Source organism: Pholcus phalangioides, unplaced genomic scaffold, assembly GCF_987345545.1.
Source record: "Pholcus phalangioides strain wild (caught in Gottingen) unplaced genomic scaffold, Ppha-v1.0 ptg000002l_1, whole genome shotgun sequence".
NCBI classification, from domain to species: domain Eukaryota; kingdom Metazoa; phylum Arthropoda; class Arachnida; order Araneae; family Pholcidae; genus Pholcus; species Pholcus phalangioides.
In genome coordinates this window covers 4,930,884-4,947,761 of record NW_028301595.1, presented here as the reverse complement: position 1 = coordinate 4,947,761, position 16,878 = coordinate 4,930,884, and the positions used below count along the sequence as shown (strand labels likewise).

The 16,878-nt window shown below is 35.0% G+C and overlaps 1 protein-coding gene across 3 annotated transcripts in view; it reads right to left on the bottom strand.

Annotated features, from left to right (window-relative positions):
- LOC149089118 (E3 ubiquitin-protein ligase RNF123-like) overlaps positions 1 to 16,878 on the bottom strand; it is a 70,461-nt gene that overhangs the window by 37,775 nt on the left and 15,808 nt on the right. For all 3 annotated transcript variants that reach the window (XM_089237264.1, XM_089237265.1, XM_089237266.1), the window contains 9 exons: positions 16,675 to 16,742; positions 14,884 to 15,127; positions 14,620 to 14,745; positions 9,768 to 9,896; positions 9,308 to 9,474; positions 4,098 to 4,200; positions 3,657 to 3,729; positions 2,190 to 2,251; positions 819 to 890 (listed from right to left, as the gene is read on the bottom strand). In XM_089237264.1, coding sequence (XP_089093390.1) covers positions 819 to 890; positions 2,190 to 2,251; positions 3,657 to 3,729; positions 4,098 to 4,200; positions 9,308 to 9,474; positions 9,768 to 9,896; positions 14,620 to 14,745; positions 14,884 to 15,127; positions 16,675 to 16,742 — 1,044 coding nt within the window. The remainder of the gene's footprint in view (positions 1 to 818; positions 891 to 2,189; positions 2,252 to 3,656; positions 3,730 to 4,097; positions 4,201 to 9,307; positions 9,475 to 9,767; positions 9,897 to 14,619; positions 14,746 to 14,883; positions 15,128 to 16,674; positions 16,743 to 16,878) is intronic.

Here is a 16,878-nt window from a genome sequence, read left to right as displayed (position 1 = left end):
GCTAGAATTAGTGAACAAATTTTTCCCGTTGCTAACTGATTCAGAAAGACGAATGATGATGATGATAAAGATCCTTTAAATAATGAAGGATATGCCACAAACATTCAATTAGGAAGATTTAATCTTTTAATTTACATGAAATTTTTTTTCCTCTACTCCTATTTGCTGTATATATAGTGTTTTGATTTATCTGAGCAATCTTTGCATAGTTAAGATGAAGGCTTGAAGGGATCCTGGTCGATTTCTTCAACCAGCCTTTCAATACCTTCTAGCTTCCAACATTTGATGACCATTGCCAATGGTGGAGTGGCCATACTACTTGCCCATGGAACCAACATTGGAACGTATTGGGCTAGATCAAAACAAATATGGCCCTAGCTTACATTACAATCAAACAAGAATACTTACTGTAAGAATGTCTGAAAATGATGCAATACCTTGCTAGTTAATAAAAAAAAACCCAAGTAAATTATGATTAATGTGCTGTGGTTTTGAACATAATGTTAAAAAAATTATGCAACATCCCAGGACGTTCTCATGCATGAAAAAAAAAAAAGAGAAGAGTTTGTAAAAAAAAAAAAAAAAAAAAAAAAACAATTCATTTCTGGAATTTATTCACTAATCTAATTTTATGGGGGGGGGGGTGAATCAATAAATCTTCAGAACTATGAACAAAAATCAAAAAAAGGAAAGACACTTTTATAAGCACAGCCCCACTCTCTCATTTCTTTTCTTTTACGATACTAAATATTATTAAATGTTATAAAAACATACACACAGATGTTTCTGTATTCCAGATAGAAAAATTAGATACTTACTCTAGTTCCACCAGAGTTTTCTTTGAGAAAATCTCTGAACTTAGACAGAAATATACTCTGACTTGTCTGACCCTGAAAGATGAAGATAAATAAAATTATCATAAAAAAATGTCTTATACAGCTTTTTATTCTACTAATTTAGATAAGTAACCTATTTTCTGTACTCAATGCATTAGTAGATAAAAAAATTTACATTATGAATGAAGTGGGATACATGCACAAATAGTTTTTCTGTTCAATCAAGAATATGATTCTCTATTCGACATTTGATTCAACAATGCAACTGAAAGTTTGGTACTACCTACGACACTTGAATAAGAAATGTTGAGCAATAAATATTAAAGTAGATATAAAAAAAAACAAATGAATTAAACTATAAATCCAAGAAACAAACAAATTTTTGAAGGCTACTCTGTATTAGGCCTATCTTGAACAAAATTGAAAATTTAGAAAAATATACAAGGTAATGCAACAAAGCAAAAAATTCTGACATCTCCATATTTTGCTCTTCAGTTGTTTCACTGTGATTGAGGACATTTATGAGCAATTATTTTCCCCTTTCAACTTTAAATTTTTAATTAACATTTCACAAACTTCCCCTACAAGAAATGTTTAACATTTTAAGATTTACAAATAACTCTTGATGAACTTTTTGAGTAGGAGATATGTTGGATAAAAACTAATATTCTTAAGACAAAAATATTTCATTGATTACACTGCACATGCAAAAAAAATTTTTTTTCATGTTCTCAAGGATATTTTAACGGTTTCAAGGTATATTATATTTATAATAAGTATAGTATGTTTACATTTCGACTGCTGATTTTGAAATTGGCGTTGGTTCTACAGAATTGACTCTTTTAAGATAATATGCACACTCCCAACATTTCAATATAGTTTGCACAGCCACTAATTTCTGCATCATGTTTGTACTTTAAGTTTTTTATCTATTTTCCTATTTGATTCAATATATTATTATATTTATATCTCTTATGTCTGATCATGGTATTATACAATGATCAGACATAAGTGGTCTTTATTTACTAATATTAGGTTTATTATTGATTTACATCTCCCACAGTTTCAATATCATTTCTATGCTGTTTATAGTATCACCATTGAAATTTAGTTTTTCCTTTTTCTCAAAAACTAGAGCCTATCTAAGAAAACCAATGCCAGAACAACACCCAAAATTACTTTAAAATCACTGAAATATCTTTAAGAACAAAATTAACATTGAGCAGTGTTATTATTTGACAGCAGTGTCTCAGCTTTTTTCTCTTTTGATTCAGTTTCACTACCTTCATACATCTGTTTTCCAATTATTGATAATAAACTAATAAATATGAAGGAGGAAAAAAGTGGACGTACCTGTTTTAAATCTCTGTCATTGAATAACTGTATCAATATCTCAAGCTGTAAAAGTTCTACTTCTGTGCAGAGGCAAAAGAAATCATTGTGGTTATTTATTTATTCAAAATTTTATTAAAATAAATTCATAAAAGTTCACAGAAAATATATCTCAAAACTTTACACATTCAATGCTCGTTATAGCAACCCCCTTCATTTCATCCCATTGAAAATGAACGTTATAATGGAAGGTCAATATATTGAAAGTTTCAAGAAAATTAACTTCTTAAGAGAATTTTATACTTAGACTGAATAAAAACTGCATCATTCATTTTGTTTTTATGTAAGAAATGACAATAAAAAGTCAAGTCAGAAAATAATGAAATTGTAATAATTAGTTGCATACACACACTTATGTACAGAATTTTCCAATATCAAATGTCCAATCTGAGCTTGGACAATATATTAAATTGGAGAGTTTTTGTAGGTAGTTATGCAGTAAAATCCTGCTATAACGAACTCAGAGACCGGAGAAATCAGGTCTTCATAACAAAATTTCTTCATAAAGGAATTCCAGGTTTTTGCATTGTTCCTAAGTAAACTTATCTGAGGGATTAGAAAAGTGTTCATTAAAACAAGATTTTTGCTATAACGGTATTCGTTAAAACGGGATTTGACTGTATTGGATAAAAACAACATGGGAGGAATTAGAAAGCATTTGGAACTTATTGTACTAGTCATTATAATGAACCATCACAATAATGGTTGAATATTCTAACGAGCGTTCACTACATTTACTAATAAAAGTATGCTATAAGAATTAGCATGTTTTTGAGACATGATTGTTTTAGATACAGCATTCCAATATAAAAACTCCTGTTGAAAATAACATACACTGATTGTCTATACTGCTTGGAATGTCAATGTAATATAAGTACAGTCTACCCTTAGTGTTCGCAGATTTCATATTGACAGTTTTGGTATTCATGGTCTCTTTCCCATTTTTTTTAAACACTGCTCAGGTACTAATTCTCATATTGGAGCAAAATATAAGTTGTATGTGTTAAGTAAATGTTTAAAAAATCCCTCTTACAGGTTTTTCTGGTGTTTCTGAAAATATTTATACAAAACTGCTGTTTAAATGTTTCTATGAGTGAAAAACATGCAAGGAAAATTCAAAATATTGACAAAAGTTAGCTTAATTGCTGCGGTTTCCCATTATTATAGCATCAATGAGTCTACAGTCAAATATATAAAGAAATAAGAACTTGAAATGTGTACAATCAGCAAGTTCAATTGTTTTTATTCTTCCAAATAAACTAGGTCAGGTTAACTCGCTATTGTCAGGAAAATTTTTAAAGCTGTGTAAAAAACTAATTTCAAAATCTCTGAATATAAGTACTATTTATCAGAACAAATATCTAGAAATAAAAAAAAACACAACCAAAGTCTGTTGATAATAAATTTATGTCAAGAGTAACTACAGACCTTTCACTACTAACTTCAATTTTACGCAAGCATTTTCAAACTCAGTTTTTCTTCTCAATTCAGCTTCTGTCATCTAATACAATGATTTAAAAATACATTTTATGATCATGGAAATTAATCATTTCCATACATTCTAATATTTAAAAAAAATTGGATGTGAATCTATTGCTATTAGAAAACTGTTTCATGTGTATCAAATTATTTTATTAAAGATGTTATGAGTTATATTTGATAAACATAAATCATGGGAACAGGGCTGGAACTAAAGGGGGGGGGGTGGAGGGCAACTGCCCCAGGCAGCAAATTTTAAGTGGAATCGCAGAACACCATTATAAAATTATCAAATTTTAAATTGGTGGGGAGAGGGGCGGCAAAAATCATAGTTACAGAACTGATGGAAATAATGCAGACAAAAATGTTAGTTACATAATAATAAACTACCTCTTGGCCCATGTCGATCCAAACATCTGGTATGACTTTTCGTAAAACCTCTTCATCTAGTGGTTTCACTTCCAACAAAATAGGAAATTTAATTTTGTCAAATTTGTGAAATGTTAAGGGCATATTTCAGGTACCAAAAATTAAAGCATTTACATCACTTTAGGTTCATTACTAAATTAAGAAATACAAAGTAATAGCATTATTCTTTGGCATAAATTTTTTTAAACTTCAAGAAATAAAAATTAACTCAAAGAATTGATAAGAGGAATAAAATGAACAATGAAGTAGAAAATTTTTGCAGGTATGATAAATACACAGGGAACCCCCCAACAACGGCTACTAATGAGACCAAGAAAATGTGCCCATTCTCTGAAGGAAAAAATTAGAATTCTTGATTGCATGTAGAAACTTGATTATCCGTATTACGAAAATTTCAATTTTGTTCTTGCCTATCTGTGTTGTTGTTGGTTTTTTTTTTTCATTGGTTATGAAGATTTTGAGGTTTGTGATGAAAAAAACACTTCCATTTCTTAGAACTGGATTTTTTCATTCTTTCACAGACCCCCCCCCCTGTATTCTCAGGTCTAACTCCCATTCAGATGCATTGAAACAGCAGGCCCCCTCCCCATATGCACCCGGACATTGTCCAGCAGTGATCAGCACTTGAAGATTTACAGCTAATTACAGTAAATGCTGGAAAGTTGCTCAAAATTTTTTTTTTTTTTTGCAGCTGAAAGATAAAGCACATGGATGGTGTAACTTTGGATGCAGTCACATGACTGCATGGCTCATCAGCTGGACCAGTGCTATTCCTTGTTTGTGTCATTATCGTGTAGTAAATTATATAACTGCAGAATGGCTGACAGGAAAAGGATAACCATGTTTTTTATCAGTGATCACCTTCCTGTAACATTAGCCTGAATATTCTAGGTTCTACTGCATTTCTGCAATCAATGAAACCCAGTATATTAAGTATATTAATAATGTGGCTATCCTTCAGTAAGTGTAATTTTTTCCAGATTCTTTCCCACGTATAATATAGACATAGTCATTTATAGATAGTCATTTTAAACAGGTAAAATACATAAATATTTCTTTTTTTCAATTTTTTATATTTTAAATCATTTTTTTTTAAATCCTGGTGGTTTAACTGTGTTTTTTGATAATCCGTGTTCACTCCCCCCCCCACATTAGCACAAGCAATCAAGGTTCTACTGTATGTTATTATGAACATGGCTATAAAATATCTTCATATATTTGCCATGTGTTGAATTTTTTTTTTTTCACAAAGTACACTTTTAATCACTTAACATTAGCTGCAGCACCGTTGTTCTTTTGCCAAGGGTTATTTTTAAGCCATATTTAATGATTTCGACAACAGTTGGTAACATCAGGGTTCACGCTGCCGATCACCATTGTGCTAAAAAGAGACAAAATATTTCATTTGGCTAATGAATAAATGATTGAATTTGCCAAATTGTGAGTGTCCATTCAACCTCTTGATGGTTGAATTGGCCATTTGACACATGTGCAAAAATCTAGAAGTGAAATTTTTGTTAGCTTATTACGAACAATGTTCAGCCACTTTCGGTACAGTTCAAGGGGACGGTGAGGAGGGGGAAGCTTTGATGGGGGTGATCAATCTCATCTGGAACTGCAACTAGTTGGGCAACCCCCAACAGCCTACACACAAAAAACCACCTATTGTTTGCAGGGCTGGTTCTAGACATTTTTCAAGTGCAAGCGGCCCGGACTGTTTCAACTCTTTACTCCACAATTGTCCTTTCCTGATTAAGACACCATTGCGGAACAGAATGGATGTAAAAAAATACAAAAAGGGGCCATTCAAGTATTACGTCAACAGATTTATAGGCATGACATTTTGCTCTCCGTCCCCCTTGTCAGCAAAAGTAACCAAACCACCCCCCAACTGCACATTGGAATCGGAGGCATATGTAGGGGGAATAGGGATGGGGCTCATGTCCCTCAAAGAATATCAAAAACTTATTTTTGATGAAAAAAAAAATTCAAAAAAATTACAATGTCAAAAGAAAATACAAATACAAGGCCACAACAGGCAAAAAAGCCAACGAGGTGGCTGAGAAAAAGATGCCCATAACAAGCATGGATGTCATATATTACTAAAATCAGCAACCCAATTACAAATGCAATCACAGAAATTATAAACAATATATATACATGATAAAATATTATACAATACCTGTAAAATATATTTATGGTTGTCTTATTCTAAGTATGGATAGCTCCTTCATTTACTCCAACATGTTTATTGTATTTCTTTTTGTATTACAATTTACTACCTCCGGGGGTAAGCTATTCCATTTATTAACAACCCTACTAGAGAAAAATTCCTTGCGACACCATAACCTAGAACTGTCCCTTACAAAACGATACTAGTGTCCCCTTGTAAAAGCAGTTGATTGATGGTGAATTAATAAATCCTAGTCCATCCTATCCGTAACGTTGAAAATTTTGAACACTTCAATCATATCTCCCAGACACCTGCATTCATTCAATGTAAACATATTCAAAAAATAAAGTCTCTCTCTTCATAACTCAAGCTGCATGTGCCAGTCCAGGACAAACTAAGTCTCAGAAAAGTGGAAGAATGACTTTAGGGGGGTTTAGCAGAAGAATGATTAGGAGAACACGAAGCCACCTTTTGAAAATAAAACAAGCATTCTATTCAATTTTTTACCACCGCTGAAAAATGTTCAGAAAACCTAAGCTGCTCATCAATGCGAATTCCCAAATCGGTCACCCTAGTTACATCTGGGATAGTGACACCATTTAACTTATAAGAGAAACATGGGTTGTTCGAACCAAAATCAGTGATGCACTTGTCAACGCTAAACTTTATGCTCCATGCATTTGCCCATGTTCTAATCCTGTGCAAGTGGGTTTGGAACAGCTCCCTATTGCTTAGATTCCCAACTACCCCCCTTAGCTTCACATTTACCACGACTTGGAATTCCCTTTTTTATCCGGACGGAATTTTTTCCCCCTCTTTATTATTTTTTTTTATCGATTTTTTTTCCGACCAAACAACAATCGTGACGATTTTCCAGGTCGTTGTCTGAAATTTCCAGGTTTTAAAACAAAAATGGGTCATTTTCCCTGTTTTCCCTGACTTTTTTGAGTAAAAAAAATTTCCCTGACTTTTTCAGGTTTTCCCTGACCTGTATGAACCCTGTGGAGTGGTATAGATTGCCATTGCCAACTGGTGCAGATTACAGAGCATTGAGCTCTCGTCTTCATCCTCTCTTTAAATTCAGAAATGTCAATGTCAAGATAGTTGCTTAAAAACAACCATTTGAGTAATTTGGGGTAAGTCCTTCTTATGTAGCTATCTATGCATTTGATGGAATCATTGCAGGTGTGTTTGGTCTTGACTATACTGCAAGAACCTCACACAACTTCAGTAAAGTGTGGTTGAAACGTCGGCCCATGTAAATGGGTTTTAGCAAAAATTCTTGAACCTGGTTTTAAGAAGGTCTTTTTCATTTAACATGTAAATGGACCTAAATACACACAAAAATTCCCAAATTAAAGATGTCATTAAGTCTGTCTCACAGATGTCTTCCCATTTTAAAAAAGGGCAGTTGATGACAATTATCACCCAAACCTCCTCCCCCCCACCCTTATCTGTTGCCATCAAAAGTCAGCAAATCTGAAATCCCTTTTCCCTTTTGATGCTGACGTAATACTCGAATGACCAAATAACAGTATTTCTGTTTCTGTTAATGGTTCCAGCAGGCAACAATTTAATTTTGGAAATGCTTTTGAACTGTGGGCAGCAAAAAAATCTCAGTGAATTCTTGAGAATTAAAATATTTTTTGTACTATAATTTACATTTTATACTAAACAATTTTTATCTGTACATGATTCACATTTTGATTTCACCTTTCGATCTTCAACTTGATATAAGTTGCTTTGAAATCTGAATTTTAAGATGCATCATTTGACTAAGGTTTTCTCTCTCATTTGGATACAACTCTTTCTATCTGATTAGCCAAATTGCTGCAACTGATAAAAAGTCAAGATTAATGAAAATTAAATTTAGTCAAAAAATTAAAACATTAATGAGTAGAGCCTGGATTATATGCATTTGCATATTTTGGCCTTTTTTAGCATTAAGGCATATAAACGCATAAAGTCAAAGAATTTTAAGAATAAGTGCATATTTTGAGGGTTTATTTAAGCTTGATCACTTTTTTTTTTAATTTTTCAAACAAATATTTCTCAGAATATTTTCATAGAATTTTTATTTTTTCCGCAGCTGGGATTTAGTGAAATTATATAGAGATGTTTGTATATAGTACTGCATTTTCCAAATATCAACCATTTTACAAAACTTGTAACCAATGCGTTTATTGGTTGTATTTTCAAGTTTTATAAAAGTACTTTTATAAAATTTTTATAGTGTCAGGCCGGTATTACACTGTAAAAGTTTGATAAAATCCCTTTTATAAAACTTGAAAAATCTAACCAATAAGGTTATTGGTTACATTCTAGAAAATGCAATCGGTGACTTTATTGGCTGCATTTTTCAAGTTTTATAAAAGGACCTTTACCAAACTTTTATAGTGTAATACTGGCCTAATTCCCGTTTAAGACTATTCCTAGAGATATGTCAAAAAGTGTTAAATTTTTTCAGAAAAATTCTCGAAATTGTTTTGTCACTGGTATTTCGTTACTGAGAAGCTACAGCAAAGAAATGTCTTTTCTTGTATGATTTTTAATGCGTATTTTCTCAGTTTTGATACATATCTTGGAAATTTTTTTAAAATTTTCCTGATATGCTTTTCATGCACATTTTGCGTTTTTTCCGAATTTTTTGCGGTTTTCATTGCATATTTTGGAATTTTTAATTGCATATTCTGGCTTTTTAATTGCATATTCTGGCATTTTTATTGCATATTTTGACAGTTTTAAGTGCATATTTTGACAGTTTTAAGTGTATATTTGCATATTTTTAGAGCATATTTGGCCATTTTTTTAGTGCATATAATCCGGGCTCTATTAATGAGTAAAAAACCACCTATAGAGAGCTAAACTTGCAACTAATTGTACAGCTAACAATAGCCAGCCATCAGAATGATTTTAATAAAAACTTGCCAGCATAAATAATTCTCTCGCAATGCTATTAAAAACTATTGTTATAAGTAAAAAAGCCCATAAAGGATATAAAAAGTTTTTCAGAAGATAATGGCGAGTTGTTGTATGTAGAAGAACATTCAATGTCAACAACAAGTAACGCTTCTGTTCTTGAAAGTCCAAAGTTGCTGGTGAAAAGCGATACCCAGTCAGTAGAGCTAATACTAAGTATTCAAGGCACTGTTGAAGTTCATGTGGCTGGAAGAAAAATAAATAAATGAATGATGCATATGATACATCTTGCACTATGAATTTCACTAGGGAAAATAAATAAAACCAAAATACAGTGTGAACTGCTTTTTGTGAACATCGGTGGGACAAAAAATGTGTCTATAAAAGAGAGGTGACAGTAAAATAAAGGGGTTCTTATTGAAGCTTTTTATAAATAGATTTCCATTTCATAAACACATTATAATAGTGAATCTAATTCAACTTCACCAGAATAAGTTAGAAAAAAATATAAAACTTATGATAGTAAAATTACAACATACTTCCATAAGGGCCCACATCAAGTCCAGCAAATAGATGATGGCAGAGTCACTGTTTGATCTTGTATCTTCGGGTTCACACAAGTTGAAAAGAAAAGGTAACAGGCAAGCTTCTGTTACAAAAGCAGATGACTAAATGAGAAAAATAAACAAAGCAAAAAGAAAATGAGAAAAAATTCAAAAACAAAAAAAAAGATGATATTGCTACATGTATTTAAAAGCTTTAGTTTCTCCATCAAAGAAACACAAATTTTAACAATCTAGAACAGGGGTGGCCAACAGCTGGCCCGTGAGGTGATTTTCTGCCGCCTGCAACTAGGTAGAATTACAGTGCATTTAATTGATTTTCTTATGATTATTTAAGCTATTATTTTCAACAGCAGACCTGATTACCAGAATTTATATTCATTATTTCTAGTGACAAAAATTATTGGCAATGCTCTCATCACACTGCCTTTTTGAGCACATGTATTGCTCTTAAAGTTTGTTATAGGCATTTTTCCTCCATCTTTTTCCGCCAGTCCATTGAGCAAGTTGCTTTTTTCGTGGCTACTGTATGTTTAGAGTTCTGTTCTGTGGCCGCCCGATGGGCAGACTTCACGGTCAAGGCAGAAATCACGGAGGATATGGTTTCGCAACCCGACGTCGACCTTGTGACCAGTTGTGTCATCTCTGCAGCAAATGAATCAATACCCAAAGTCTCCTCGAAACTTCCTAAATTTCCTAAACCTTGGTGGAACCACGAATGTAATCTTACTATTAAAGCACAAAAGAAAGCATGGAGTAGGTTCCGGCGGTATCCTACCCATGACAACAAGTTGGCATTTTTAAAAGCAAAGGCGATAGCGAGAAGAACCAGGCGCCAGGCTCAACGCGAGTCCTGGCAAAAGTTTACCACGGGAATCAATTCATCTACTTCATCTAAAGTCATTTGGGACCGGATCCGAAAAATCAATGGTCATTATCAGTCTCATCCACTTACCATTTTAAATACCAATGGCACTATCATCAGCGATGTGAGGGATATTGCGGACACCATCGCCGCCCATTTCGCCGCCGTTTCCAGCGATGCGAATTATCCCCCATCGTTTCATCCCATTAAATCATCAGCCGAACGTACATCGTACACCTTCCGGCCTTTTACACCGGAGGGGTACAATTCATTGTTCACCCTTCATGAACTGACGATGGCCTTGCAGCGAAGTCCTGACTCAGCTGTAGGGCCCGATGCCATTCATTATTCCATGATTCGGCATCTCTCACCAGAATCACTGTCACATTTACTTATTTTATTCAATCGGATCTGGTTCAGCCATTCATTTCCTGACACCTGGCGAGCAGCCATTGTTCTTGCATTCCCGAAGCCTGGCAAAAATCCTCAGCAACCTAACAGTTACCGACCTATTGCTTTGACCAGTTGTCTATGTAAGCTCATGGAACGCATGGTCAACTATCGCCTTATGCACTACCTTGAGGTTAACAATATTTTATCGAAACATCAAAGCGGCTTTAGACGGTTCAGGTCCACAACATGCAATTTGTTACGCCTTGAGACATCAATAAGACAAGCATTTGTGAAGAGGGAGCATATGCTAGCCATATTTTTCGACATAGAAAAGGCCTACGACCGTACTTGGAGGCACGGAATTCTTTCCGACCTCTATAATAGCGGCTTGCGGGGCAACTTGCCCATTTTCATTAAGAACTTTCTTGCTCGCCGCATCTTTCAGGTACGGATCGGAAGCACGTTATCAGCTCCCCAAATTCAAGAACAAGGTGTACCTCAAGGTAGCATTTTAAGTGTAACACTTTTTATTTTAAGACTCAACGGGGTGTTGAACCAACTCCCGTTGTCTGTCACTGGCGCACTCTACGTGGATGATCTGTTGATATCTTACCAATCAGTGAATATGAGGTCAGCCGAGAGACAATTACAAACCGCTCTCAAAAAGATCAGCAAGTGGGCTCATAATAACGGCTTTTCATTCTCCGCTGACAAGACTGTTGCTATGCACTTTTGTCGGCGTCGAGACCTACATGATGACCCACAATTGTTTCTCAATAACAATCTAATACCTATTGTAGAAAATACTAAATTCCTCGGCATCACATTTGACAAGAAACTCACTTTCAAACCTCAAATTGCGCAATTAAGAGCTCGTTGCATGAAGACGATGAACCTCTTGAAGGTCATCTCTTCTACATCGTGGGGAGCTGACCGTAAGTCGCTCCTCCACTTATACAAAGCTTTAATAAGATCGAAGCTCGACTACGGCTCCATTGTATACGGGTCGGCACCTCGGAGCTATCTAAGTGTGCTCGACCCAGTCCACCATCTCGCCCTGCGGATTTGTTCTGGAGCTTTCCGGACGTCTCCAATGGAGAGCCTGTATGTCGAATGCAACGAGCCATCACTGACATCAAGACGCCAACAACTTTCCTTGAAATATTTTATCAAGATGAAGTCTTTTCCAGATCATCCACTTCATAGTGTCACTTTTAATCCCTCATTTCATAGACTATTTGCTGCTCGCCCTTCATGTGTTCCATCTTACGGTCTTCGTATGAGGGCACTTGTGGAAGAACTAGAATTAGACATCAGTCGTGTGGCCCCAGTTGCTTGGCAACTGGCACCATGGGAGCAGTCTCTGCCAGATGTCTCTCTTTCATTATCATTATACCCTAGAGCTACCACAGCAGATGTCATATATCGACAGATATTCTTTAGGCACAGGGGTAGGTACAACAGGTACTTCCCCATATATACCGACGGCTCCAAGAGCCCTGGCCATGTCGGTTGTGCCTACATCTGCTGTGAGGAGACATCTTTCAAACTTCCTGACACATTCTCTATTTATTCGGCAGAACTGTACGCAATCCTTCAGGCTCTACGTCATATACGACGCAAACGCCACCGACGATGCACTATCTATAGTGACTCTCTCAGCGCATTACAAGCACTGTGTTCGTGTACGTTTCACACTCATCCATTCATTCATTCCATTTTTCATGAACTGCATTACCTCATTCATCATGGTACCACAGTAAAATTTTACTGTGTACCAGGTCATGTAGGAATACCGGGCAACGAAAAAGCAGACACTGCAGCTCGAACAACAACTAACATTGACAATAACCTTTTGGTACCTGCCAGTGACCACTTCTCAATCCTCCGGGAAGTGATGCATCACCGCTGGCAGGACCATTGGAACAATCAAATTAATAACAAATTACATGCCATCAAGCCCACACTTGGCCATTGGCGTTCGAGCTGCAGAACTAACCGAAAGGAGGAAGTTCTGCTTGCCCGGTTGCGCATAGGACACAGTCGTATCACACAATCATATCTTTTATTACGAGAGAGTCAGCCACAGTGCCCACATTGTCAAAGTCCATTGACCATTGTTCATGCTTTTACTTGTTCATATCATCGTCATCATTTTACGACCGCTTTTGGTCAAAGTCATCTTTCACTTCATGACATTTTAAATGACCACAGCGATGCATCTCGCATTTTTAAATTCATCAAAGCCATTGGTTTTTATAACAAATTATAGTTTTACAATTCATGTCATTGTTTTACGTTTGTTTTCCTTTTTATATGTTTTAGTTTTTTGACACGACAAAAGGACATTTTCCTTATTTTTGTGTCATGTTCTGGCGCAGTTTGGCCAAATTGGTCCTTGCGCCAAAAAATTCAAAATCCAATCCAATCCTAGAGTTCTGTTCACAGTGACAAGATATTTTCGAAGTGGATGCCAACTTACAATGACACCTTGACATTACAACCAACTATATAGGTTACGCAGAACCTAATATTTCCAAAGAGCAAAAATGTGTCATATGGGATGGTCGGGTTCATATTATGCCATTGAACAAAAGTTCCCACACCCAGATATGATTATTTGTGTCAAAAACAAGTAAGCATTCATCTCTAAACTTTGACATGGCAGGTTGGTGCCATTCCATGTTGAAGACGACTAACAATTTTTTGAACAAAAATACCGATATTCTATTCCAAAAAGGTTACCCAAGTAATAAGAATACATGTATTGCATAGACATGCAGGAGCACCAGGTAATGGTGCGTGTGCGGATTTATTCATATATACAGGTAATCTGCCAGGTCCATGCGAAGCTAGTCCAATTTATATTGGTACCATCATGGGTATACCTATGATAGTCAATACTATTCAACGACTGGCTTTTGGCTTGCTTTCCATACCAATAACAAAACTTCTCTCGAAGTCTACCAGTGCGGGAATCAATGCCTCCAGCATCTATTCAACCCTTATGGCACTTGCTGGTTGCCAAATCAGAAGAAAGAAATAACCATGTAGAAAAATGTTTTGTCTGTAAAATTCAAACTATGGATGCAACTGAATGGATTAATTTACGGAAAAAAACAGTAATTTTTGATGCAGGAACCAGACAAACAATGAATATGTATCACAACAGATATGGAATACTGGCTGAGTGGGAAGATATTGATGTTTCAGGAAAGGAAAATTCATCTCTGCCCTCACGGGGACTCAAACCCCGGTCTCTCGTTTGCCAGACAAGTTTAGTTGGTAGAGCAAACGAGAGACCGGGGTTTAAGTCCCTGTGAGGACAGAGAGATGAATTTTCCTTTCTTGAAACATTGATATCTCCTCACTCAGCTAGTATTACATATCTGTCATATTAACAAGTTGATCACCCCTTGATCTAGAAAATGCAGAAATCACTGAAAAATAGATGATACATTGAACATTTAAAGACCGACAGCCCCTGCTTCACATCTCATAGACATATCAAATAGATGATACAGGGGTATAAAAAACATAGTTTAATGGAAGCAATGTATTTAAATTCACCAAAAAAGGACCAAGGCGATGCATAAGAGGTGCAGCTAACAACATGAGTTGACCTTTTGTACCATGCCTAAATTTTGGAGGCCATGTTTTCATCACAAGAACTGCATTTCCTGATTCATATTCTCCCTAAAAAAATTAAAAATAATAATAATAATGCACACAAATGTCATTAAAACACATTAAAAAAACCAGTCTTCATTTAACACCACATGACATCCTAAAAATTGAATAAACGGAAAAAAAAACATTGCAAATTATTCATACTTTTACCACAGTACGATATAATTGAAGAATGTTTGACAGGAAAGAGAGAAGTTTTTCTGTCTTTAAGATGTCTTTGGTTGGCATTTTCTGTAGAGGAGAGAACCCCTTGACTGGATATCTTAATGGAGTGGCACCAAAATTTGCAACAAGGTTTTCGTTATAAGCCAGGCTGACTGCTGGGAAATATGCCATGCCAGGTCCTATGCGTACTCTGTCGAAGGCATTTCCAAGGAACTTGCCATTTCTACAGAAATAACAATCAAGGTATAAGTGAAGCAAAATTTAATCTTCAAAAACCACTAGTTATATTTTATTTAAATTTTTTACAGGAACAGATTTCTTTTGGTTTCTAATTTCATATTTAAGAAATACTTATTTATATAAATTAACTTTTATGACCTGGATGTGATAAGGGCAATACAGAATCAAATTACACCGATTTTCTGCCTACGGATTTCATTTTTTTAGGGGGAGGAAGTCTTCCTATAATCTGCAGCAACATAGGATTCAAACAAAATTTTAAGAAGCAAATGATCCAGTTCATAAGCATATTCTTTGAAATAAAAATGCTATTGAACTTAAAATTTAGATGCACACAAAATAAGACAAAAAAAAGTGCAATGGAGGTTTATTCGAAACCTTCCAAATTCAGATGAATCATCACACATCAAGTGAAATAAATTGAGCAATTTTTTCATTTTCACTAATTTGTTTGTCATTTTTACATTTTGGAAGGCATTCTTTATTGTTTTATCCATCACTTTTCCAAGACAACTCTAAACTAATCTTATACTAATGTGTATAGTGTGTGACTCATCGACCCTCATTATAACAACCTCTATCGTCCCGCCAAAAATGGATGTCATTGGAAGGTCATAATATTAAAAGGAAAAACATAGGCTTATAGATTATTTGTTATATGAAAACATTTGGGACTTATCCTACCGATCGTTGTAATGGAGTTGTGGGGCTAAAACATGGGATCGTTGTAATGGAGTTGTGGGGCTAAAACATGGGATCGTTGTAATGAGCGTTGATTACATATCATTGTATTGAATTGATTTCTCCCACGTTTTTCTAACTTTACTTTCAAAAGATCTGTCGAACCTAATATCAAGATCTTGGATCTTATGAATCTATCTGAATGAGATATTTGAACATCATTGACAATAAAAATGTGTAGAGATTGAAGGAGACTATGTTGAAAAATAAAATAGAATTTTTTTCCAAAAAAAGGGTAAATACAAACACCACGAACATTTTACCGTAAGCAAGGTAAAATGTTTGTTACCTTACTTATCAAATGACCCTCGTAGATTGGTATAATTGGCTTCAAAATGTTTCCCTCAGCTAATTTTTGCATTTTCTCCCAGGAAACCCAAAAGGTTGGTCAACCCTATCCTAGAGAGAAGCTTTACATTTTGAAAATAGAAAGGAGAAATACAAAATATTTGTAGCATGTATGTTACTGCCAAAGCTCGAAGTTGACCCAGCCAATGTCCATAGGGCTTTAGACAGTCTCTGTCGATTCGGGAGTCATCGCCGCATTGCCATATTTTTTTGTGATAATTATAGCCATTTATAATTAGCCGTAAACCCTAATGATCAAAGGAATCTGAATACCGCTATCTTAGTGATAATTATAGAGGGATCGACACATAAGAGATGGCAAAACCCAAATTTCAGACATTAGCAAAGTCAATTAGGGTGGCCACTTCACGACGTGGTCAACTTCTGGCTTTGGCAGTAACATATATATTATAGTATGTACAAAATACAGCATGATAATACCTGTAAAATGCAACTACGCCATCATCTAAATCTATAGTGCATCCAATCACATCTCCCATCAACCACGACTAGAAAAAAAAACACAAACATTTTTTTCTAAAATAGTTGCGAATTATTAATTAACCAATTACATTAAAAACATTATTTCTTCCTTTTGCATACCATCAAAAAATGTAAAATGTAAAATAGTTTTCAGTCAAAAGC